Below are 25,293 nucleotides of genomic sequence, written 5' to 3'. Positions count from 1 at the left end.
GCAGGCAAGCAGAGCCCCGGGGTGCACAAATGGAAAGGTGGTCCCGCCGTGGCTGCTGGCAGCTGGCAGTCAGCACTGGAGTGGGGGTTGGTGAACAAAAGGCTTGCAGAGGAAAAAAAGAGACCAGGCAGGGAGCATGAGATGCTGCAGACACATTCGAAAAAGGCAGTGGGATAAAAACACTCAAGGTACAGTGCATTACTTTTTTGGCTTAGATTGAGGGATGCTGTTTTAGAAAATGCCCCCTTCTCTTTTCTCTCACTCAGCATTGTGGTTTTGCCTTCCTTTCTACCTGTATTTAGTTGCAGGTGCCTTCTCCAGCATCTTTCTAATTTTCCTTCATACCTGGCAGGGATGTGGCCCTTTCCCCAGGGGTTTGACAGATGCTCTCACCCTGGACCAGCCTCCCCTGCTCAGGTCCCAGAGTGTGTGTTCAGCTCAGTAAGGAGCCCGTTCTTTCTGTGTCACCCTGCCACCATCACCCTCCTTTCCTGGGAACACATGGAAGGTGTGGGAGGGCAGGGTGGGCACTGACCCACAGGGTCCCCCTCGGGGGAGGGAGGGCAGCCTCTCCTGCCCTGGGGCTGTAAGAACTATCTGCCCAGGCTGGAGTTTCAGCACCATGTCTGCCCCACAGGGAGTGGCTTCAGGACCAGGCAGCTCCTTTCTCCTCTTTGTGGTGAACTCCAGCAGACAATGAAGATGAGATGGCTGCTAAGGAGGGTGTTGCTGGGGCTGAAGCCCAGCCTGGGGATCTGGCACGAGAGGCTCCTGCTCCCACGTCCTGCTCTCTATGCGATTAAGAATTTTTTTCCCCAGAGCTTGCAGAGAATTAATAATTTATATTAATTAGTAACCAAGCCAAATCTCCCCAGTGCACTCAAGAAAGAACATGACTCAAGAGTGTCACTGAGAAATGGTAGGAAAAACAAACTCACGAAGCCAAAGTGGTGCAGGCCAGTGGAAAAGGTGAAGGCAAGGAATATCCATGCAGCAAACACAGCATTGATGTCATGTGGGCCCTTGCTCCTCATCTAGGGAAAAAGCCAGCAAGGCCCAAGAGTAAAAATCCATCAAGAGGTTTTAGAGTTGCTGCTGGTAGCTTGCACACTGCCCATCTCCCTCCTCCAACAGACATGTGCATGGCTACAGGCATGGCTTTGTGTTCACTTGGAATTAATGGGATTATATACAGCGGGAGAGGAGGCAGGGTGCACTGAATTCTGCAAATACAGAGCTTCAGCCTGTGCTGCTTGATCTTTAGAAAAATATAAGTAAAACAAAATAAAGTAGCAAGAACCAATTCCAGAGTGCTTCAGTGTGCACATAAACTGGTTTTCATTGCTCACAGCACACATAAATACTGGCTGGTGACTGAGGCAGCAGAGTAACGCTTAGCTGTTCGTTATTTTATCAGACAGTGATAATTGTAGTTAATAATTTCTTAGTAGTGTCTCTGAGAGTTTATTTATGCTGTTAATAATCTGAGCAGCTGTAATGATGCTGGCTGCCAGAGCTGTAGCCTTTTAGAATCACTCCAGTGTGGCAATGGTATGATGGTAATAGAAATCCAAGGAAAAAACGATCTTTTCGGAGCAGATGGGGCTAATTCAATCCCTTTCACACACATTCACGTTATCTAGTTTCTTTCTCACACTAGCATGCGTGGGTGCACGTGAGCATATGCAGTCACATACACAGACACACAAATAGCTGTAAAGTCCCACCTTCTACCCTCGGAGGAAGTCAAGCTGGAAATGCCGTCATTTTTCTGTGTGAAGTCTTTCTAGGGCTTCTAGGGTACATGGCATTTTCTACTCTTTAATTTCTGGGTAGATCTTAAAAATATCATGTATGAAGCAGAAAGGGGAAAGCCATTTCCTTGGGGACAGCCCAGAGCTGGGCACAAGGTCGTGGCTGCACTGGGATGCTGTTGCCCAACTTTCCCATCTTTCCCTCCCTTTGACCTCTTTACTATGGGTCACTCCTGCTAAGCCTGCACTCCTTTAGGGACTAAAAGAGCCATTTACCTTTTACTCATAGCAGACATGAAATCTCAGCAAGAAGGCAAATGCCTACAATTTTTTTCTGGTGGGATTTACAGAGCCTAGTTAACCTTTTGAGCCACTGAGAGAAGAGTTAACTGCTCCTCGTGGAGGATGGGAGGGAACCAACTTTGCCAGCTCAGCAGTGGCTGGTTCTCCTTGCAAATCTGCATTGCTGAGCTGAGCAGCATTGCAGGTCATCGATGAAATGTTCCAAGCAGTGGAACAAAAGCCACCGTAATCCTCAGATCTGTTGTAGCTGTGCAAGAACAAAAGCAAGGTGATGGCAGAAGAATTGCACATCCAAATACCAGAAATTAAACAGCAAGGCAGGGGAGGAGAAGGAAAACTGGAACAAATGCAGCATTTGGCAGGTTTTCTTTTAAAAATAGGAAGCTGGGTCAGTTGTACAGGGTTTCAGCCTCCCAATTAATAGCTGTAATTGCTTGGTTACCTCATGAAGTGCAATAGTAAAGCCTTTTACATTAATTTCCATCCACAACCTGGCAAGAACATCTCTGGATTTAAAAGGTGGTGGTGTTTGCTGGGCAGCACTGTCTGCTGCCCCAGTGTAAGGATGCCAGTGATTTTACCTGCTGTGCTGTGCCAGCACAGGGTGACAGGCAGTGCCAGAGGCACGGGTGTCATCAGCCCCGTGGAAACCAGGACAGAGCATCCATGAGCTGCTTTGGGAGTTACCCAGCCCCTCTCCTGAGCCTGCTTCTCCTCCAGCTCCTTTGCCTTCCCACTTAGTGCTCTTCTCAGAGTGCAACCTTGTGGTTTTTAAATCATGTCTGACAGAGCCTGCTTCCTCCTCTCCTACACTGCATGGAGTGTAATCGTGGGGTTTGCAGTGAGGTGCCTTGCTGTGAAGTACTCCTTGTTTTTATGAAGTAATTACAGTGTATTTAATGCACTGTGTATTTAATACGCTATTACATAGTTTGTGTGCATAAATACATTCTGCCGTTCCTGAGAAAGAGGAGCATTGGTGAATTTACAAGTCTTGGTAATTTTTCGGTGTTGTTGTGCTTACTTGTATATCAATTTCAGCTTCAGAAACTCTGAACCACTCCTCTAAGCACCCCTCTGAATTAGCAAAATTCTACACACATCTTTATTTTCTGCCTATTTTGATATTTCCTAATGTAATTGGAGGCTTCTAGGATTCTTTCTTTATTCTAAAAGTTCTGAAACTGCTTTTGTTTTTCCTTTTTCTACCCACTTTGGCTCATGTTATGCACTTAGATCTTTCACAGACTCCTCTCACAATTTATATTCTGTGAAAGCTTTCCCACTCCTTCCTCACCCCCCCTTACTGCTAACACTTTCTCATGTTTTTCTTTCTTTTTTAATCTTGGGGTCAGTTTAATTTTCCTTTTGCAAAAATGTGGGACTAATTTTAATTTTAAATTACAGTTGCACTTTAATTCTGATGATGCTTTTTGGTTCAAATCTGTTCATTTCTGCTTGTTTCTTCCCCACTGGTTTCAGTATGGTCTGCACAGGCACCCAGGAGCAAAGGCAGCATTTCTGCTGAGCCACCTTCTTGTGTCATCCTTTGTTACTGTGTTCCAGGTTTCTTAAAATGCTCCTTGCACTGAAAAACACAAAAGTATTTGGAACAGCCAGGTGTCACAGCCATGTTTCCCTTTGCTTTCTCTTTCAGTCCATGCCTTGGTGTTTAAACTGCTACTTAGTGCCACTGTTATTTATGCGTGCTTTGTTGATTGAGTAATGTTGTGGCCATGTTGTGCCTTTAGAGAGACTGTTCTTTGGAACATCTTAATCTCTAATTTTCTTTTTAACACCTTCTCTCAGAGTCTCACCTTAGCAGCCCCAAAATCCTCCTCCCAAAGCCTTTTCACCTAGGCTTGCCTGCAGGTACTCTCTTGGCCATAGCTTGGAGTTTTCTGTGTTCTTGTTGTGCTGTGGACAACCTGTTGTTGACAACATCAACAACATACCCAAGCCACCAGAATTAGTTAGGAAAAAATATTTAAAATGGTATTTGACTTCAAAACAGGTTACTGAGTGGGATTTTAAAATAAGGGCTCTGGCAGTGTCATGTGGCAGGTTTGCTTGCAGGGGCTAAAGTTTCCCCCTCCAGTCCAAGAGCTGTTTTGCCAAAGGTGTTGTGCTGCTGTGAGGTGGCAGAGGAAGGCAGCACAGAGCTTCCTTCCTGAGCTGCCCAACTTCTCATAACTGAGCTTCTCTGTGGCCCAGAGGAGAGCCATGCAGGCAAATGTCCCCTTTTGCTCAGATGACTGCTGTGAATAATGGTAAGACCTAGGGCTGCCCAATGGGTGTATCTGACATTGACTGATGTTTGGAGTAGATGTGATGCAGGCAGTGCATCCCTGCTATGGAAGAGCAGTGCATCTTCCCATCCTATAGCCTTTCTGTTATCCAAGTGTATTTATTGATCTTTGCTAAGATGCCTGCTGCTTCCTGCACTGAGATGTGTCTGCAGCTTATGCCTCTGGATTTCTACCTTCCTTCTCAATAAACAGTGTATATTCCAAGAAGTGTGGCAAATTCAACAAATTGCCTTTTCCTCAGAATTTTCAGAGATGCAGAAAATGTGCAGGGATACTGTCACAATTTCCAAAAGTAAATTCTTTTCGTTGATTTGAAACCAGTCTCGCCTTTGAAAGGTTGAAGGAATTTCAATTTGGCTTCAGTAACTCTGTGAGAAAATAAAACTAGAAGTTGTGGATTAAAATAAGCATTGCAGTTGGATCAGAGATTATTTTTACTTTTACTACACTCTAGGTTATTTTTTTAATTTCCTAGACATCTTCTGATTCTCTTTTCCCCTTTGGTTCCTCTGACATTACTGACCTCCAACTTAAGGCCTGGGGTTTTTGAGAGCGCTTCAAAGCTGGGGCTACGGCCACAGTGAATTTGATTCAGACAAACCTAAGCATGGGTGCCTCAGCTCTTACCCTGCACCATGAGCCGTGTGTGGCTGAGTGCTGACATAGCCAGTGATGTGGTCATCGATCCAGGGGCTGCTGACGCCATCCTTGCACCCGGCAATCAATCCCGAGCTGCTGGCCCCGCCGTCAGCGCTGGCGCGCTGCTCACGGAGCACTGGACACAGTCTGCCATTATTGCTCCCCATCCTCCAGGCAAGCCTAGCTGAATGACTGCTCCTTCCTCCTGTCTGCCCTCCTGCAGTCACACCTGCCACACTGGAATGCTCTGCAGGCACTGAGGGATGCTGGTCTCTCCTTCCCTTTCAGGTGCCGAGGGAGGAGGCTCTTTGAAGTGCTCGTGCTGCCCCGGGGTGTGTTCATTATGCCAGAGAGTCACTTGGTTTCCCTCTACTCTCACACAGACAGTCAGGGCTTCTAGTGTAAATTTGTTGTCTGTCCAACAGCTGGGATTTCAGGGGGGAAGGCTGAGGGTGGCACTTGTAGGGTTTTTTCTTTGGAAAGCACAAAATTGCAAGTTGGACAAGCACTTCCAGTGTGGCATCTTCTGTAAAAGTACCATTAAGGGCAGTTGAGCATCTTCTTAAAGCTCTCAGTCTGACAGCCCCAAGAGGCTGTTGTGGAGGATGCACTGGAAAGACACCAGGATACCCCTTAGACCGCTCAGGGTGTGGCTTTGCAGATGGTAGTTTTTCCAGGGGGACTTTTGAAATAATTGGGTAATGGGCCTCCTAAAGAAAGGAGCTATGTGTCCAGTTTCTCTGCTCCCTGGTGTGCATTCGTGCTCAGAGAATGTGAGGTGATGGTGTTGTGGCCTCCCACCCTTGAAGTGTGATGTGATGTGGGAGAGGCGATGCTGTCACTGTCACTCTTCTGCACAAAATTTGTATGCCCTACCAGAAGAGGCAGAATGTTAAACTGGGGCTGGCAGGGTATTTACTTAATTTAAAAAATGGTTTTAGAGTGAAAACAAAGGCCTCTTTTTGTTGATCTTCTCCATCAGCATCTTGTACATTCCTTTGTGGTTTAAAAGCTTACATAAGACAAAAAAGCCAACTTCTCACCCAAGTGGAATTATTAAAGAGTAATCACTCATTTTAGGAGCTCCACAGCCATATGAGCAAATAAATAAGGGAAATACATCTGCAACCTGCTGGTGACAGAACATTTAAATGCTGTTAAACTAAAGACGGAAAATGCAATAAAATACTGGTGTGGCATTGCCTTACAAAAGTACTCTGCTGTTTATCATCTCTTTCTGATTTTTTCCTGCCTCCTGCATGTTCCCACCTTATGTAAAAGGATCATGGTTTCAAAACAATTCCTGCCTGTGTGCAAGTATAGGAACAAACTGTGATGTCTTAACACTGTTGGTTTTTCACATGTGACTGACCAGTTTGAGCCTAGTAATATACTTAAATCTTTTCCAAAGAGTTTTCCAAAACCAAATAGGCTCAAGCTAGGAAAAATCCAGGCTTCACCATCCCAGGTAAAAATAACCAAGTAAATAACCAGGAAGTCTCTTAATTCTTAATGGAATAACAGCTTTGGTGACTGATTTTGGTTATCAGATTACTCCCTGAAAATAACTTCTGTGCTATACTTGCAATTGGCTGTAGAACAAAAAGAATACACTGTGTGCTAATTTTAGCAAATAAGATTAGAGTTAATATTTAATCCCAGAGACCTTCTTCAGGCTGTGGAAAAAAATAGCAGCAGTTAACTGTCACTAATCTTATCTCCTATTTTTCTAGCATGTGTTTGATTATATAACTTGTAGTGCTGGGAACCCGCTGGCTGAGTGAGAAGTTGGTGGTTTGTTGGCTACATGCTTGGGCATATTAGACAACGTCAGGGCTGAGATGGATTAAAAAGCTGTACACGTGCCTTTGGACTGCAGCAGCAATGCTGAAAGGCCACTAAAACAGGTACCACAGTAGACCTGATATGAAACAATATGTGAAGAACTGATTCATTTGGAGTTCTGCAAGAAACAGTTACCTTTCTGCCTATTTTCTATCCAGTTGTTTTAATACCTAGTTTGAGATTTGATATTCAGCATGTGCAGTTTGATTCAATCTTCCTTTCTTCCTTCCCTACAAAATGGCTTAATTGAATTGATGATTGGAAATTAGAGATGAGGGGTTTCTAAATGTTCTTAGGTGCCTGCTGATGAATTTAACCTGAAAATCAAAATACTAAAAATATAAACCATTAACCTACAAGTAGCTTGCATGCTTCACAGCAAATCTATGGTGCTCCTATTGAGTTTCAACAAATCTACTCAAATGTGTAAAGATAATAACATGCGCCTGCGCTGCTCTGTTGGGACTTGGGCATTCTCAGTGAGTCTGAAGGTCTCACCACCCAAATTACCCCCAGTTCAGTAGGATTTAGCTATTAATGTTCTGCAGGTTTCATTGTATCCCTGGAGGGGAGGAGAGGGCTCTGCCCTCTCACGCCCCCACCAATGAGCTTATTCTTTGCATGTGCCCCAGGTATGCTTTATTTGGAAAGGAACAATTGCATGTGCATTTGCTGTTGAACTTTATTGCTCTTTCCTAGCAGATGATTGGCACTGTGCCCTCATTAACACAGAAATTAGCCCTGGAAAAGTCTACTAAATTAAAGCCCAGCTCTCCAGAACAAGGTTGCGCTTTGTTAGTTTTGCTTTGCAGTACCCAGACATAAAGTATCCATCATCTTCCCTGGAAAGCCTTCCAAGACCGCTCTGAATTGACTGTTAGGTTAAGAGTCAGGGGAAAAAATCCCTACACTTTAATTTCTTTTCGCTGCAAATGCCAATAGCGCCCCACAGCAAACCAGACAGTTCTTCTCTGTTCTTGATGTTAGTTTGCATCAGATTACTGTAAACATTCCCTTGCTCCATTTTAGATACTGCCTTGCCAAGTTTTACATTCCTACATGTTTACAGTGATCTTTTCTTGCCCTTAATCACTTTTCCCCTCTTTAAATTGAAGTCAGACTTCGCTGGCATTTCGCAGGGGTTGACCTTCCCTGCTCCAGATGCAGCTTTTCATACAGATGCCATTCCGAGCGGGGTTACCAGACATCCATGTTTCCTTTGGAAATAACCTTCCTTCCCACCCCCCATAAGAAACACTGTCTGTGCAGAATTGGAGGATTTTGTCTATTTGTCTGGGATTTTGAGACATCTGGAAGTCTGGGCAGCTCGCTAATGAGCGTGCACTGATGAACTCTGCGGCGCGCAGCGAGCCCGGCCCATCGGCAGAAATGTCAGCCCTCCATGTGTGCTCCCAGGCCACGTCCCGTGTGTTCAGAACAGCACTGAGGCCTCCATGGCATGCCTGATCAGCCCTCACGGAGGACACGGATACAGCAGGGAGCCAGAGCCAGTTCACCCACAGTGCTGCATCTCCCACGGTGCCTGTGTGTGTACAGATGCGTTTAAAATAGAATTTCTGACCTAGAAGTCCCTTACAAAAAGACGGTGTTCCCAATGTGAAAGTGAGCTAACCCTCCTCCTAATTTTAGAATAGTACAGGCCCAGAACTAGAAGAATGCTTTGCTAAAAATGCTCTATTTGCATCTGTAATGCTGCCTCCTTTACTAGCATTTATTGCTGACTGTCCTCTCAGCTTCTTATTCTCCCATCCAACAGTTATCAATACTCTTTTCCTTGAATTAGCCAGTTTTTCGTTAATGACCAGCAAAAAAGGGAAGGAAGGCAGAGAGTCTAACAACAATACAGCTATTTCTCCAAAAGGAAAAAGCATTACCCAGAATGCATCAAGGAAATGTAATGAGAGATGATAGAGGAAAATAAAGGAAATATTTCCTCACGAGGAGGTTTTAAGTAGAGTCTGGCAATGATCTCCCAAAGGAAGTAGTGGAAGTCTGGTCACTTAAATCAATTAGGACTAACCAGAGCATTGCACTCCCCAGGACTCTGTAAGGAGAAAAGCAATGTCAAACTGAACTAAAATAGACTTTGCGTGCTTATTTTCTGCAGGGCTGCTGTCTGTGTTTTGCCAGTAAATTCAATATGGCTAATGCTGATTAACATCTCTTGATGGTGATCATATCATTGCATTGTTTCCAGCCTGTTCCTCAATAGCACACACTCACAAGGTCCCCCAGCTCAGTCTGAAAGACAAGGGGCAGGCAAAGGGCAGGAGAAGTTGTTTTCTCTCACCTTAACAGTGGTCAGCCTTGTTATCATCACGACGCTGAATTGACTCAGACCTCCCTGCTGCACACTGAGCACAGTGTTCCTGTGGCAGGACAGCAGAGGCAGGAGCTGCAGGTGGACTTGGTCTCTTGGATTGCTGTAGAGCAAGGAGGTGTGCCAGGTGCCTTAGGCAGGGCTGCAGTACCCATGTCCTCTGTGCACTAGACAGTTCTAATGCATACAAGTCCAGATGGGGACAGAAGCAAGACAAATAAAGTGCTTTGTCCTTAGTCTTGGTGAGCTGTTTGACATGCTCCAAGTGCACGTAAGGGAAGCAAACAAGTAAACATAAGGGAAAGAAATCAAGCCTCCAAGAAGCTAGGGTCTTTGCTTTTCTCTCTGTGTGAGCATTGTTTTATATGTATGCTTTGCCTTTTCTCTGGCTGGTTTTCTAGTAGCCAGTCAATTCCATTTAAACAATAGAAATGAGAAGAAATTGGAATAAAGCAAAGGATTGAAAGGCAGGAAAGTAGTGACTTGGCATATGAGCTTGGACAGGGTGCCTGGTGGAGGTTCCCACAAACTGACCTGCCTGCTTAAACATTAATTTATACAGAAAATAAGGCTTAAAAGCAAACAACTCTTGCACATCTTATTTTCAATAGAGAAAAAAAAAAAACAAAAACCCTGGGATTGTTGCTGGCATGGGTTTACCCATCTAACAAAGTGTAAATGAAGACTGTTATAGCAGAGAAATTATCTCTTTCCTTCTGCAAACGTAGATCAACTTGTTTTCACTAACTTTTTTCACTGGGATGCATCAGTCAGATCAAATAATTTTAAAAGACTGTCCTTATCTCTTCCTAGAGAAATGCCTGTGTGGTGGTGGTAGTACATGCAGCTTCAAAGGCTTTTCTTTACCAATGTGCGGTGTTCATAGTCACACTCCAGTGGCTCGATTCCAGCCTTCCTGCCAGAATGCATCAGATGCAAGCAGTCCCAAAACTGGTGGGGCCGAGGCAGGGAACCTGCCACGGGAGCCAGATCAATATTTAGACAGCTTCAGGCGGCAGAGCTTGCGCTGGCTTTCACACTTGGCAGCAAGCTTTGCACCCGTTTGTTTCCAAAGTTATTGTTTGTGCAGTTTCAAGAATTGGCACTAGAGAGATTTCTGCCTGAGGGCAATGACAAGTGCCGGGTGCTTGAAAAGAAACTTCCCCCCTTTGGATCTGAAGATTGTGAGAGTGAAGGTTGTGTCAGTGGGTAATATCTCCAAAGGAAGTCAAGGCACACATTTGCTCGGAGTTTTCATCATCCTTCACATGAGGCATCTGCTGGGCACCATGGGGAGCCCACGGCACAGTCTCGTGCTCTGCTTCCGATGCATCCGGAGCAGAGCAGTTTTAACAGCTGCCTTGCTGCTGTTTGGTATCGTGGTGATTTACCTGGAGCAAAAGCCTGTGTCAGCGTGGGAGACAGCCTTGCCGTGGGGTTGTGTGAGTCAGCCCGAGGCTGTGCAGAGCGCCTGTGCTGGGGCGGCAGGCAGGCAGGTGAAACCCTGGCCCAGCACAGAAAATTATTCTAATTTGCTTTCCAGCCATTCCACCTAGTGGCCGAGTGGCACCACTGCCAGGAGAGCTGTGTTTGTGCTCCACAGTCCCTGCAGACCCACGCTGCTGCCGAGCTTACAAGATATGCAGCAATATGTAAGCCCCCACACTGAAGATCTTACCATCAGCCTGCGAGTAGCTCATTAAGTTCCCGAGCAATTTTGTTAATCATGCTGCATAGATAAAATGCAGATAGGCCTTTAGTGAGCTGATAATCTAACAAATAGGCAGAAAGTGTAACACTGATAAAGCAGAGATTTGTTTAATAGCCAGCTGTAAATCTTGGCAATTCCGTACCAGAGGCGTATTGTTAAACAGGAATGTGCAAGTGTGTAAGTATGTGCATGAAAATGCACTGCTTCTTAAAATAGCAGATAGAGCAGTAATACTATGGATGGAATAGCTATTGGAAGCAATTTTAGAGGTGTTTTAAAATATTTTTCTCCCCATGAAAATCTGCACCACTTGTGGTGTCTTCATAATCTGCCATCATAAGTACAGATCTATGAATAACAAAGGCTTGTTTGTGGAAGTCAGGATTTTCTATAAAAATCTGTGAACTCTACCTCTGCTCCTGAGGCAGTATAGGGCTTTAGAGGCTTTTCATTGAGATGAACGAAATTATTCACTCAGATACACTCTAATCACGAATTAGTCCTTTGCAAATTCATGGCCCGATGGCTCACTAGCCTTTTGAGCAGCTTCTTTGCTCGGTGGCATTAATTCAATTGGAAGAATAGTAAAAAAGCAACAATACCTTCAGGGTATCCCATACAATCCCAAATATATCCTCCTGAGGAGCTGGGAAATGGGAGTTTCAATCCTCACAGCCTGGGGAAGGAACCTGGTCTCCTACTTTCTAGGATCCCCTTCTGTCTTTAGGCCATTTTGCAAAAAAAAAGGAGACAGCAGTGCTTCCTCTTCTTGTTTGTTTTAAATGAAGGACCTGAGCTGGGGATGCCTACCAGAGACATCTGCATCCAGAAGGAGGTTGCAGACCGTGCATCCCAACCTCACACAGGCATGCAGGTGTTGGCTGTGCTGAATCCCATCTAGAGGCCTTTGCCTGGTATGCAAAGCACAGGGAACTCAGATAAATGAGTGCTACTTGCAAGAAAGGCAAGAACTTCAGTCTCAAGGAATTGAGAATGAAGGGGCTTACCAGGGTCATGTAGTAGGTGGTTGGTGCAATGAGAAATTGAGTTGTGGTCTTCCAAATCTCAGCCTTGTAGCCAAAGCAGTGAATTTTCTTGTGCAGAAACCTTAACCCTTGACGATGGGTTGTGGTTCTGAAGTAGCCTCTTGCTGCTTCATGAAGAATAATTTTTCCAATCTTTTTCCAATCTTTTTTCTCATTGGGAGAAAAAAATGTAAGAGAGGTTAGTGGTAGTCGAAGTATTTTTGTCAAAAATAGACAATATCTATAGTTTACTATGTGGCTTAGCAACTTTTTTGATAGCTGTATGTAAAGATACAACTGTAAAAAATGGGGGGGGGGGAAGTGTATATATTTTTTTAATATATGGTCTATTAATGTTAAACACAGATGATATGGAAAGAAAAGATGAGTAGCAGTGCATAAGTCAGACCTGGAACAGTTGTCTGGAGATCACTCTCCTGGAAACAGTTTTTACTCTTTCTAGAAAGAAAATGGTGGAAAATTAAGTACTGAGGTGGGACTCAGAATAATTTCTACCATTTGAACTATAAATATTAATTTCTTTTCTGTTAGCTGTACCTCAGGCTCACTAGAATTGGGAACAGTATGAGGGGAATAATCTCCATGGGATAGAGGAAAGTTATGCAGTCTGTACTTACCTATCATGTATTCAGCAATGGCTTGCAAAAAAATTTAGAAGAAAAAAGGGAAATTGTTTGCTTTTGAAAGAGACAGAAAGACTTTCTGTTGAATTTTGCTGTAATAATAAGTGTTTCGTTATCAAAACACTTTTTGGATAAGGGGTATCTTAAGCTTGAAACCTGTTCATTGGACCTTCCATCAGAGCAGAAGAAATCAAGATTAAATTGGTGCTTTCATGGTTGGGCGTTGTAGCACAGTAAAAATGAAATCCATGTAAGACTTAGCAGTGTCCAGGCTAGTTTTGTCAGTCTTTTATTAGGGCAGAGACTTGGTTCATAGTTCTTCAAGATACCTGGGAAAAACAGTCTCAGTTCAACCAGTACAGTGATGTACAGGAGCACCACAAAGGGAGCAGTGCTGGCTCCTGGATGTGGTAGCATCACTGCAGGTGTGACAGAAGAGCAGCTGGTGCTGAGCAGTATTTATTTCTGAATGCCAGATCTGTTAGTTTATCTAACCACATGATGAAGGACTTGGGATGATAGCAAGAGCTGATGGTAACACCGGCAATTTTCCTCTCTATTTTTGCAGGTCACTGTCAGGGGATTTGGTCCATTGTTACAGTTTGCCTACACTGCTAAGCTGTTACTCAGCAGAGAAAACATCCAGGAGGTCATCCACTGCGCCGAGTTCCTGCGCATGCACAACCTGGAGGACTCCTGCTTCAGCTTCCTTCAGACACAGCTGCTGAACAACGAAGATGGCCTGTTCCTGTGCAAAAAAGATACCACCTGTCAGCGCATGCACGATGAGGAGAACTCCGATGGAGATGAGGAGGAGACGATGGAATCGGAGACGTCAAAAATATCTTGCCCGAGGGAGAGGATGCACCAAGAACCCTTCAATTTTGAAACCACTGTTGCTGGAGCGGACAAAGGCGAAGGGATGCTGCCCGACTCTGACATGCTGAGAGATAGCAAGGACAATTTGGATAAAGATGCAGTAACACGGTACCCCAGATACAAGAAATACCAGCTTGCTTGTACCAAGAATGTCTACAATACATCACACATCAGTACCTCAGGTTTTGCAAGCACATTCAGTGAAGAGAGCTCTGGAAATGGCCTCAAATCAGGACTTGCTATGGGGCAGATAAAAAGCGAGCCTCAGAATGAAGAGAACGATGAAGAAAGCATCACACTTTGCCTGTCTGGAGACGAACCTGACATCAGGGATAAAGAAGGGGATGTTGAAATGGACAGGAAACAGCCAAGCCTCACTTGTGTCGACAGACCAAAAAGTGGGTCTTCTCCCTCTTGCTTGCGATCTTTCTTCAACAGAACAAAAAGCATAGATTTGGTTGGCTTCCCCAGCACTTCCCAACAGCACTTTGGCAGGAGTCCAGCATGCCCTTTTGAAAAAGGGACAACTCAGGGTGACCACAAAACTGATTATGTCCCTTTCACAGGGAACTATGGACAGTCCCATGCCATGCAGAAGGATGCTTCCAACTTCACAGTGGGATCACCACTCAGGGGGCCCGGCTTTGAAACTCTCTGTAAGCAAGAAGGGGAACTGGACAGGAGGAGCGTTATATTCTCTTCAAATGCTTGTGACCAAGTAAACACTTCGGTGCATTCATATTCTGGTGTGAGCAGCTTGGACAAAGACCTCACTGAGACTGTGCCAAAGGGTCTGTGGGCTGGCGGCAGCCAGTCCCTCCCCAGCTCCCAGACCTATTCGCACAGCGGACTGACAGCTGATCACCTGCCGGGGCGGATGCGGCCCAACACCAGCTGTCCGGTGCCAATTAAAGTTTGCCCTCGCTCTCCTCCTCTGGAAACCAGAACCAGGACCTCCAGCTCGTGCTCCTCCTACTCGTACGCGGAGGACGGCAGCGGCGGCTCTCCCTGCAGCCTGCGCCTCTGCGAGCTCTCCTCTTCCCCTTGCTCCCAAGGCCCCCGATTCCTGGCGCCCGAGCACCAGGAGCCCGGCGTGGTGGGGGATGGATTGTACAACCCGGTCCGAGCCCAGATTAAATGTGAGCCATCCTATGGAACAAACTCCAGCGATGAGTCTGGGTCATTCTCAGAAGCAGACAGTGAATCATGTCCTGTGCAAGACAGAGGGCATGAGGTAGGGATTTAAGATAAGTACATCTATCACGGTTGTTGTGACCCAATTAATCTCTCCTTGATTCTCTCAAACGACTTTGCATTTCCCCAGCACTTTCTTTGTTTATAGGGGCAAAGAGTAACTTCTGGTTATTCCCTCATGAGCTGAGTGCACATGGTTGACTTCACATTAATAGGTCTCCTTGATCTCTGAGGTGTTCAGCACTTGTATAAACCTGGATAAAGGAAAACAGCAAACTGCTGAATGATGAGAGTGCATTGATGTGCTTAGGAGTCTGCCAGCAGTGTCCTGTCTTCCTCCCTCCCTCGCCCACTTCTGTGGCACAAAGCACTGCTCCTTACTCTTAATTTGCTGAGGTGGTTCCAGCTCCACTTGTTACTGCTCTGGGTGTGTTTGAGCAACCTCAGGCTGTTCCTTTCATGACACCAAGGGTTGGACAGCTTGCTTGAAGACCCAGGCTGCATGCTGCCAGCAGAGGTGTGAAATTACTCAAACAATTGTATAGCTGGGCACCCTGTGCTGTGGGAATGGCATTCATGTCATCTTTGCACATCTGTGTGTGTGTGTGTGTGTCTGTGTGTTGCACGTTCAGGTCCTGGGTTTTGTCTCTATTATGTGACAACTTGAGATCATGTTCCCTGCCTGTGACATTTGTTCAGAGCTCTAGCAGCCATGGCATGAATGGTTTCAGAGAGAAGTTATCCTTTAATTTCCAGGATTGTTAAGGCAGTGACAAGAGAATGATCTAGGGCTGAAGAGCAAGCTGTCAATTTCCATGCAGTTCTCCCAAAAGAGGGAGGAGAAAGAGGGGCCTTCTCTAAAACTGCAGATGGGCCAGCTGAAGATGCTGCAGTGATAACTGGCTAACCATGACCAAATAAACTGTCTGTGTGGGCAGACTTAAATCAAGATGTGTTGTGGAGCCCAGAAAGTGGAAAAGACTGGTTGTTTATTCACAGAGCTTCCTTAGGAATCTGCATGACCTAGAGAACATCTGGGTGAAATCAGGTATCAGGTTGCTCTAGTAATGCTGAAAAACTCCACTGGGAGCTTTTGCTTCAGTGTGGGGAGCAACAAGTGCAACTTTTGGGGGTTCATATGCAGAGAGCTCCCAGTTCAGAACTATGTGGGCTTAGTTGTGGAGTGGGGACAAAAAGGGTGAACTTTATCGCTCAGTCTTTATTCCAGCTACATCCCAGGCTTTATTTTTCAGACAGATGTGGGTGCTTCATTAGTTGGCTGCTTAGCTTTCAGAAAGGGCTGAAGAGCCAGGGGAGCCTCTGGTGTCCTAATCCCCGGTTACACTGGACCAGTGATTCTGAGAGGACAGTTCTTCTTTGTCCTCATGTCATAAGCAGGGGATGATGCAGAAGGGAGAGGAGTCTCTCTGGGAGGCTGTCTGGGATAGTGTACAGGAGATCTCATTTGGGAAGCCCCACAGCAGCCCAGGCCATAGCTGGGTTACTCAGTGAAGTCCTGCCTTTACAAGGGGCAGAGGGCAACAGGGACCAGGGAACATCCATTTCCACCCAGGTGTGCTGCTTGCTCAGCATGAGGCAGCACAGAGGGCAGAGGTTAGCCTTTTGAGATTTGATAATTAATTAGCTGTCATAATTACCTAATTGTGTGGAAATATGCTGCAGCAAAAATGAGCCTGGAAGAGTGAAATGAGAAGCTTACAGGGGACTGGTGGTTGTTTCCTAGAAAAAGGTATGTGCATATGTGCAGGAGAGCATGGATGAGAGGAGGGACACAAGGAGCAAACAGGCAGCTATGGGAGGCTGGCTGGGTGTGCTGCTGGCAGGCTGACATCTGGCTCTGAGGCAGTGCTAGGAAAGGTTTGCTCCACTCCTGGTTTTGCTGCTGGGGAAGATTTTCTGAACTAAGCTGAGCAAGTTTTCTCCCTGGGACTGCTGATAAGGTGGCCTTTTTTTTTTTTTTCTTTTTCTTTTTCTTTTTTTTCTTTTTCTTTTTCTTTTTCTTTTTCTTTTTCCCTCCCCCAGGGTATTTTGGTTAGGACTGCTAGGCATTAAGAATGTGGTGAGGAAATTAATGCTCCATGAGGTTGCACTGCGCTATCCTGATCAAGCCAAGGGTAAACAGATCACACCACTGCTTTGGTAGAAATTCTGTTTAAAAATTAATCTTTTGAAGGTTGTTAACAATACAAGAGCAGACTTTGCAGCCTCATTAAAAAATACTGTATTAATATAGTGACTTAGGGTGTGTATCCTGCAAGATCTGCTGCTGTGGAAACCTCAGTAAAGGGTATCTTAAACTAGACAGTAGAAAATAAAGTAACAGCAGCAGGAAGTTCTTGTATAAGTTGCTCTACCTGCTTTTAGCAGTTTGCCTGTGATTAAAACAGCAGGAGAGACTCACAACTGTCTGAAATGGACAGCTTTCTGTTCTTCACCTCCCTGCAAGCTGCATGGGAATCTTTCTCCATTCCTGAAATTGTTGCTTTGCCCTTCCTGTCCTGATGACTTCTCAGACAGGGCCCTTTCCCCCTCCATATCAGGACACACAGTGTTTTCTGGGCTTCTATTCAAAAAGCACCTGATAAGATATCTGGGGGTGACATGCTTGACCTTCTGGAGAGTGGCCATGCAGGTTCTTCTGCTGCAGGTCAGCTTTTATTGGGGTGGGATGGCCTGATGGGAATAAGCCTGGTGGACTCTGACCATCAGTTATCTCAGGGGGCTGCTCAGTTCCCCTGGAATTTGGACCTAGTTGGTCTTAATTTGGCTCCCAGAGTGCTGTCCCTGCCAGAATTAATGTCACAAAACATCACTTGCTGGGGTATTGATTGTGTGAGAAGTAGGTGAGAGGCTTCTCTCTGCTTTTTTCAGGCATTCTGCTTTCCCACAGACAGCTGCCATTCTGGAGTACATGGCCAAAGTTGTTTGGTGCCAGAAGTGGGGTGCTAGGGCTCAGCATGATGCCATGTGGGTGAAGGTGACCCCACCTTGTGATGAGCCTCCATCTTACTGGGGCTGCAGAAGGCAGCCACAACTGTCACAGGAGGTGTCAATCCTTGGAACACCACTGGTAAATCTTCTCCAGGATGTCCTTGCTTATTGCTTCCCTTCCTGGAGCCACCAAGACTCTTCTGCAATCTCCCTTTGTTAAGGCTTCCTGACAGAAGCAGCAAGTGCAGTGTAGGGTGTACCCATGGTACAGAGTTGCAGGAACAGGGCTGTAACTTGAGCTATTGGGACTTCACAGAAATATTTAATAGTTTGTGTTGTTCTTTTCACTCAGTTCTCTCAGGTCTCCCCAGGCTGTGAAAAATCAATTGCTGAGGTATAATACTAGAGAGAAGACTTAAAGCTCAGTGCTTACAGGCAGGTTCTGACAATCCTGCTTAAAATAGCAACAACAAAACAATAAGCTCTGAAATAATGAATTGTTGAGAAGGAAGTAGTCTGTCAATCTGTTAACCTACTTAAGGAACAGAAACTTCTGCACTACCCACTTTTCTTGGTATTCCTTTTCTTCAGCAAGTACTTCAGAGTTTTTATCTGTTAGAAAACTTGTAAAAAATATTGTACTAGTAAACCAGTTAAAAAGAAATCTCAGCTCAGTCTAATATGATAAGTGAGTTTTCTGAGGAAAAAAATAAACAAGGGTAAGAGGAGGTAAGAGGTGGAGTTTTCCAAGAGCTATTACTACCTAGAGAGTTGCGTTCAATGTCTCCTCATCTGTATTTCAAAAGAATTTCCCGCCTGGGTTAGTGACTCACTTTTCAAAGGAAATTTTCATAAAGGGAAAGCTAATGCAATTAGACCTTCGAGGATATTGTAGGTAAATAACTTTCAGCAAGAGTTGAAACCCCTCCGTGTTAAGTGACAGGCAGCCACCCTTTCTCTGTTATCTGCTGGTGCTTAGCAAAATACTGCAAGTCAGAGCCCCGGAAAAGAGGAGTAAACCAAAGCTGCTCTACCAGAAATCTACTGTAACTATGCTGAGTTACCTCATCTGAGACTGCTTCACTGCTTAATATTCCTACTCAGTGAAGAATGTTACATGGAAAGAAGGGCAACCAAGAAAAATACATGTGAAGGCTTTAACTTGCTGTGATATGTGATACCTCCCCAGAATCTGATGATCAGTCACCCCAGCTTTCCTGATTTTGCTAGGTTTGCAAATTTGAAAATGAGAAAAATTAGTCTCCAGATTGATTTCTGATAGATGTTTTCCTGACCAGGAAAATCAATCTGGCATCAGCAGAGCACTGGGAATTGTTTCTCAATGTCTGTTTAAATGGTGTCTTGTCAAACATTGGTCTTGTCAGATAAACTTCATGGAAGTTTTGTTTTCTTTCCTCTCTTCACTAGGAGTGGTCTCCATACTGGTAGCAAAGGATTGCTGGATTATAACAACACTGAGAGTTTGAAATTTCAGGAGAGTCCTTTCAAACACTGTATTATTTCATGGAGCCCTACAATCAATTCTTTTATACTCTGCTCTGAAGACCTTGCACGAGCTCTTGAAGGATTCCAGTTCTTGAGCTGCAGAAGCAACTCTTTCAGAGAAATACTGTACTTTACCCCCTGTCATTTCACTGCCTGATCTTCCATTCTTAAGTGCACCTGTGGCTTCTGTCAGTGTTTCTGTGCTATCCCTGGTTTCAGAGAAGCCTGTTAAAGGGCAGGAGTATCATACTGTTGTGCCCTTTGAAGGGCTGGGAGCTGGGGACACTGCAAGCAGTGAATGGGAAGAGGTCAGCCCAGCATCCTAAGTACCAGCAGTGTGTGGTCTGAATACAAGTCCAAATCATGAGCTAAAGGATGAGAATCCCGTCCACATCTCCTGATTACTGGGTTAATGCACTCACCCATGGGATTAGCCTGGTCCCCTACTTGTGTGAGGCAGGTAGCAAATGGAAAGGTTACCCAGGCTGCCTCCACAGCAGTGCCCTCTCAGGCAGCACTTGCTGACCCAAACACCTCTCATGGCCCTCACAAGGTGAGGCTGGAGTGGACCCCAGGCCTCTACGGGGCCATCAGCTGTGTTGTGTCAGATGGAACACACTGCAGTGGAACCTGCTGACCTCAACTGGGACAGACAATTTAGACCTGGTTTGTTGACACAATGGTAGATCTTCACTGCCTGGGCTCATCATTCCCCTTTTGCAGTCCTCTGCCATCTTAGTATAGTTGACACCTGAAAAAAGGAGGTGTTTTGAAGGCTTTACCTGTGCCAGGAGACAGCAGGACAAGAAAATGTATCTTGGCTGTCCCTTACACAAAGTATGGCCCATTACCTTTGTGCTTCTTAGATAGCCTGTGTCCAGGTGAGATCAGGACAGGAATAGGTCCCTAGTCTGTAGGACCACAAGTGGTGCCTGAAATACCCTGTAGATAATTCAGCCCCTATCACAGGCAGACACCCCTCAGCTCCTCTCCTGGGATGAATTTCTTCCTGAGTGTGTGTGGAAGACAGACTCGCATGCTAAGGAAGATACTTGAGAACACAACATTAATGCCTTGGACTCTCTTGTGTGAAGCCAAGTTCCTATTTCTGCATTTAAAAAAAAAAAGGCATTAATATGATTGAGCCCCTGGGCTGGATTGCTTGGGTGGGTCCTGAGAGCCTCCAAAGAGTCAGCAAGTGTCAGAGGCTTTCAGGATTTGAGGGCACTAAGGCAGCAGGCTTTTTTCTTACATCTCTGCAGCAACTGACCAGCTGGTACAATGAGTTCAACCTTCCCATGCCCACTACATAATGGTTGCTTTTTTTTATGGATAATATATTTGTCCTTTAAGTTACTGTGATGTTAAAGTGTCATTTGGGAAGTTCATTATCTTTACTAACACTTGGCTAGGGTGAGATGATGTCTTAATTAATATATAAAGAAAGAATGAAGAAGCTAAGGTTACCCATAGGATAAAGAAATTTTCAAGAGTTGATATTTTATGTTTTAATGGGAATGAATACAGGTCCTCAGTTCTTTCCTTTATTCCAAGTAAAAAAGAGAAGGGGGAGGGCAGCAAGAGTAACTAGTGCAATAGATGAGCAGAACAGCAGTAACTGGCATATGATCCAAGCTGGCACTAACTAGTGAAGCTTGAAGGAATTAATTGGTTATATATGGGCCTTGCATGTGCTGAGTCAGTCGCTGTCCCTGTCTGCCTACATCACTGCTCTGACTTGGCCTCTCAAAGCATTGACATTTACACTGGCATCCTAATGCTAATAAAGGGGGGGGAATGCCATAAAATCCTAACCAGGTTTCCTTTTTCCCCAGGGTAGATTGGCAGAGTTGGGGCAGTAGAGTCTGCAGTGGTGGTAGAAGGTTTATTTGTTGTGTGGTGGAAAGCAAGCTTGTGCTGCTAGTGCAAAAATGCAGGGAAAGAATAATTGTGCAGATAAGGGAAGATTTTGGAGCTCTGTGAGGTTAGCTCTGGCTGGAGTAACCCCTGGAAGGAGCAGGGATCCCACTTTCATTTTTAATTTGAAATAGTTTGAACCAAAAATTCATAGTAATTAGAAAGAAAACTTTACAAGAGAGCATACTCCTGGTTTTCTTTCAATTTTTTTTTTTTTCTAAAAGATTGACTGTCTTTCTCAGACACCTCAGGTGAGTTTCTCTCACCTCCCATAGATCCTGTAAGATGCAGAATCTTTTCTGAGTCTTAAATCCACTCCTTCTGCAGCCAGAAGGAGGGAGAAGCCGTGCAGCATTGCCATCTGAAGGGAGCAGGACATTAGGTAGTCCCAACCCATCATCTCAGGCAGCTCTGGGTGAGTCAGATGAATCCCACCCACTGCACAGTTGCAGGCTCTAGCAAAATGACTCACCACTCTGTTATGGTAAATAGCAGCTGAGAGTCTTGCCCTGTGCAGATGTAAAACACTTTAGCCTCTCACTGCAGCAACACCGGGTGCAGTTATTCACTGTGGCCGTGCCAAAAGCTTGGTGGGTTGGTATTTATTTTTTTTCAGTTGACAGCTGATTTCGAAGAGGGAGACAGGCAATAAAAATGCTGTGAATGGTGAAGGAAATGAGTCTGACTCACTTCCACTTTCCCTTTCACATTTTTAATCCTGTGCAGTGCTGCCTGTGACAGGAGTGGGATTATGCTGGGATTACTGATAGCAGTCTCTGATCTGCTGTGTAGATGGTTTTATTTTCAATCCCTTTTTTTTAAACAAATCTTTTTTTATTTATTTTCCTATTTCCCTTCAGCAACTTCTACCTGACATATTTAAATTGCTTCTCTTTCATTCCTGTTCCAGCTGCAAGCACATCTCCTCCTTGCAAGTAAATATGTTTTGAAAGGGAGAGGTAGGGAGAAATAAAGTTAACATTGCTTTCCATTTTGGTCTTAAGAAAATAAGGAAAAACTGTGAACATGAAAGGGCTGGTTTTGCAGTGAAACTGTGGTGTCTTTCAGAGGAAAGCACTGGCTGTTTTCATTTTCAGACCCTGGTAGAAGCTTGAGAAAAAAAGCAGGTGACACTGAGTTCGTGTTAACCATCCAAAGGCTTGGGAGGGGAAATCAAACAGGTTTCATGTCATTAACTGGCTGTCTGTAAACAAGGTATTTCACATCCCTGTGCCTCAGGTCAGCCTTTGTGTGTACAAGCAAGAATTTGGGAGGGTTTGGGCAGTGTTTGGCATTCCTTGCTGCTTTAAATTGACCTGTCAAGCAGTGTGTTATGAAGCAGCACCTGGACACGTGGGGCAGAGGGGCATGAATGAGCATTCAGGGCATGAAGCCATCTGAAAGAATGTGGTGGGTGTTTGCACAGAACTTCCCATACCCCAGGCTCGGCGATGCACAGAGCAGTTTTAGAAGGGTACAAGAAAACAGCCAAGAACGCCCCTGAACAAGGTGAGGAACTGCTTACTGCAGGTTCAGGTGCCTGGTGAGGGTCCATGACTGTCAATGCCAGAGGCCACTGCTCTGTGTTGGTGTATGTGTGTCCTCAGCAAACTGTTCTGCTTGAACAATTCAGCTCTCTGAAGAAGATAACTTATAATCCATGTTGTTGCTTTCTTTATTTCCAAATAATTATTAAGAGCACCATTTGAAGACAATGCATGTTTTAAATATCGAAGGAATGTTTTCAGCCCCTATCTTTCATTTGGCTGGAGCAACTTACCTTCTTTGATAGCCTGTGTGCAGAATAGTCTCCTTGTTCCAGAGGTTAGATTGTACCAAACAGGGACAGAAACATAAATATTTACTGCCATCTTTTGGGCAGTGTGGGTATGACTCAAAAAAAGAAGGGGTCAATCGAATTACTCTGCATCTCCTTCAGCTTTGTCAGCTGACTCTTATCTGGCCACCAAATACAACAGTTGGCCAAAGAACATCAGTTTTTTAACAGTTATCAGTCCAAGGCTCTAAGTGAAGCGAGGTTCCTAAAGGGAGGTGCTTACTTTGGCTTGAGCAAACTGATAGATTTTGGGCTAAAAAACCTAAAAGGCTTTGAGCACATCCACCATTCTTAAGCTTTTGACACAGTGTGTGTTCATTGCTTCAGACTGCTGGGAGCTTTGTGTTTTGCTCTGCTTTAATGCATAATTGCTAGGATTCTTGAAGTCAGACCCTGACCTTTTCAAGAAATACAATTTCAGTACTCTGTAGTCTGCAAGAATATTAGAGTGTCAACATATGTAGGTTTATTTTTAAATGTATGTATTTTAGCAAGATAGGATATGTTGCATCACACTCCTCTGACCCTTTCTTCTTACACAGTATATTGTTCAGTTGATATGCTGATTAGGTGACCTTTCCTAATTGCAATACATTATTTTTCATCCACTTGAGGTGCCAGGTTGTATTTTTAATATCATACTTAATCAAACTTTCAGTCCTGCAGTCTGAGCAGATGCACATTTCCTGCTGTGGTAATAGCCCCTTCCTTGAAACTAGTTTGAATATAATAGCAGCAAGGTACTTTACTCTTTCCAGAAGGCCATGTCTCTTAGTGGACAGAACCTTCTTTTAATGCAATGAGATCATTTATTAAGGCTTTGTAGAAAGATGAAATTTTTATCTGGGATTCATATGTGTTGCTGATTTAAGTACGATTATCGTCTTATCCTTACCATCTGGACCTCCACAATGTGCCACAAGGGAAGAACTTGCTCAATGTAAAACTTGGTTTGTTGTTTATTGAGGGGGTGGCAGCAAAGATAATCCTCCTTCCGCTCACTGTTCTTCAGCTTGCATTGAGCAAGCAAAATGTGACTCTTTGCTCTTGTCTTGTGTTTGTTTTAGGTGAAACTTCCTTTTCCTGTTGATCAAATCACAGATCTTCCAAGGAATGATTTCCAGATGATGATAAAGATGCACAAGCTAACCTCAGAGCAGCTCGAGTTCATCCACGATGTCCGCCGGCGCAGCAAGAACCGGATCGCAGCCCAGCGCTGCCGCAAGAGGAAACTGGACTGCATTCAGAACCTGGAATGTGAAATCCGCAAGTTGGTGAGTTCTGTGCCCTCGCTGCAGCCCAGCTCACCCTCACACTGTAGCCTGCAGGGCACCAGCAGCAATTCCAGCCCAGACTTCAGGGGGTTCAGTCAGTTTGTGCACTGATGAGCAGAATGATGCACAATGGACAGTGCCGCCACATTTTAATGTAAGGGAGTGAGGTGACTGGAGCGAGGCCAAGGGGCTGCTTAAAAAATTCCTCTCACTTTCAGTCATGGGATGGACACCTCAGGTGGGGTTTGTTGTGTTTCATTTTGCTTTGTTCTCTGCTCAAGCTGTAGGAAACATCGTGTGGAAGAGGCAGGGATCTGTTGGAAGAAGCTGAGTTACCATCACCTCACAAATGGCAGAAAGCCACAAGACTTTGGGTTACTCACTTGCTGCCTGTGCCTGTCTGCTTCCCGTCTGTAACAGGGAGGTGGCACTGACCTCACAAGCTGGTTGGGAGGCTTAAATCATCAAGGCTTGTGAAGCTTTCAGATGCTGTGCTGCTGAAGCCCTGGGGGGAAAAAAAAAAAATCAAAACATTGTTCAGAGTAGTGCTGCACTGATGCAAAACAAACAACACAACAAAGATAAACAAAATAGTGAGCAACTGCTTCCTGCACTGAGTATAATGCACAGTGTGTACAGGGTGAGTCAGAGGTTCTGCACAGTGAAAGAGTGGATGGATCCTCATCAGGTTGTCAGAAGAAGCAGGTTCAGTCTTAGCTGCACATGCCTGTCGCTCTGCACTGAGCTGGTGATGGGGAGGAGTTCCTGTCTCACTCTCCAGAGCCTCAGGAGCAGCACTCTGAGGGCTGGACTAGCAGCAGGGGGTGATTCAGCCTTATACCTGTTGCCTTCACTTGAAAATTAGTTTGAGTTAATTGATTTCACGCAATCCTGTGACATTGCCATTATTGTCTGATATAGTAAACTGTAGACAGACAAAATAAAAATTTTAAGTCCTCTCCCCAGCACAAGCACTTATCTCAGGGGAATGAATGAAAGGCATATGAGTGGCCTTGTGGGCTTGATCCATGCTCAATTTGAGGAATCAAAAACCATTTGAGTTACAGGATTCTTCCCAAAAAAAAGTTGACATTTCTATTTAGCAAAGGGGACTTGAATATGTGGCAATATGCAGTGAGTGAGCCAAGTAGGGAAGACACCCC

General features: G+C 44.8%; 1 protein-coding gene across 5 annotated transcripts in view; it reads left to right on the top strand.

Moving 5' to 3' along the window:
• Nucleotides 1-25,293, top strand: part of BACH2 (BTB domain and CNC homolog 2) — a 188,141-nt gene that overhangs the window by 153,389 nt on the left and 9,459 nt on the right. For all 5 annotated transcript variants that reach the window (XM_071445870.1, XM_071445862.1, XM_071445866.1 and 2 more), the window contains 2 exons: nucleotides 13,140-14,684; nucleotides 23,924-24,130. In XM_071445870.1, the coding sequence (XP_071301971.1) occupies nucleotides 13,140-14,684; nucleotides 23,924-24,130 (1,752 nt within the window). The remainder of the gene's footprint in view (nucleotides 1-13,139; nucleotides 14,685-23,923; nucleotides 24,131-25,293) is intronic.

This window comes from Agelaius tricolor, unplaced genomic scaffold, assembly GCF_023055355.1.
Source record: "Agelaius tricolor isolate 1412-34295 unplaced genomic scaffold, bAgeTri1.0.p SCAF_1, whole genome shotgun sequence".
Lineage (NCBI taxonomy): Eukaryota > Metazoa > Chordata > Aves > Passeriformes > Icteridae > Agelaius > Agelaius tricolor.
Note: the sequence above shows the minus strand (reverse complement) of the source record. Positions and strands in the feature narration are given on the sequence as shown.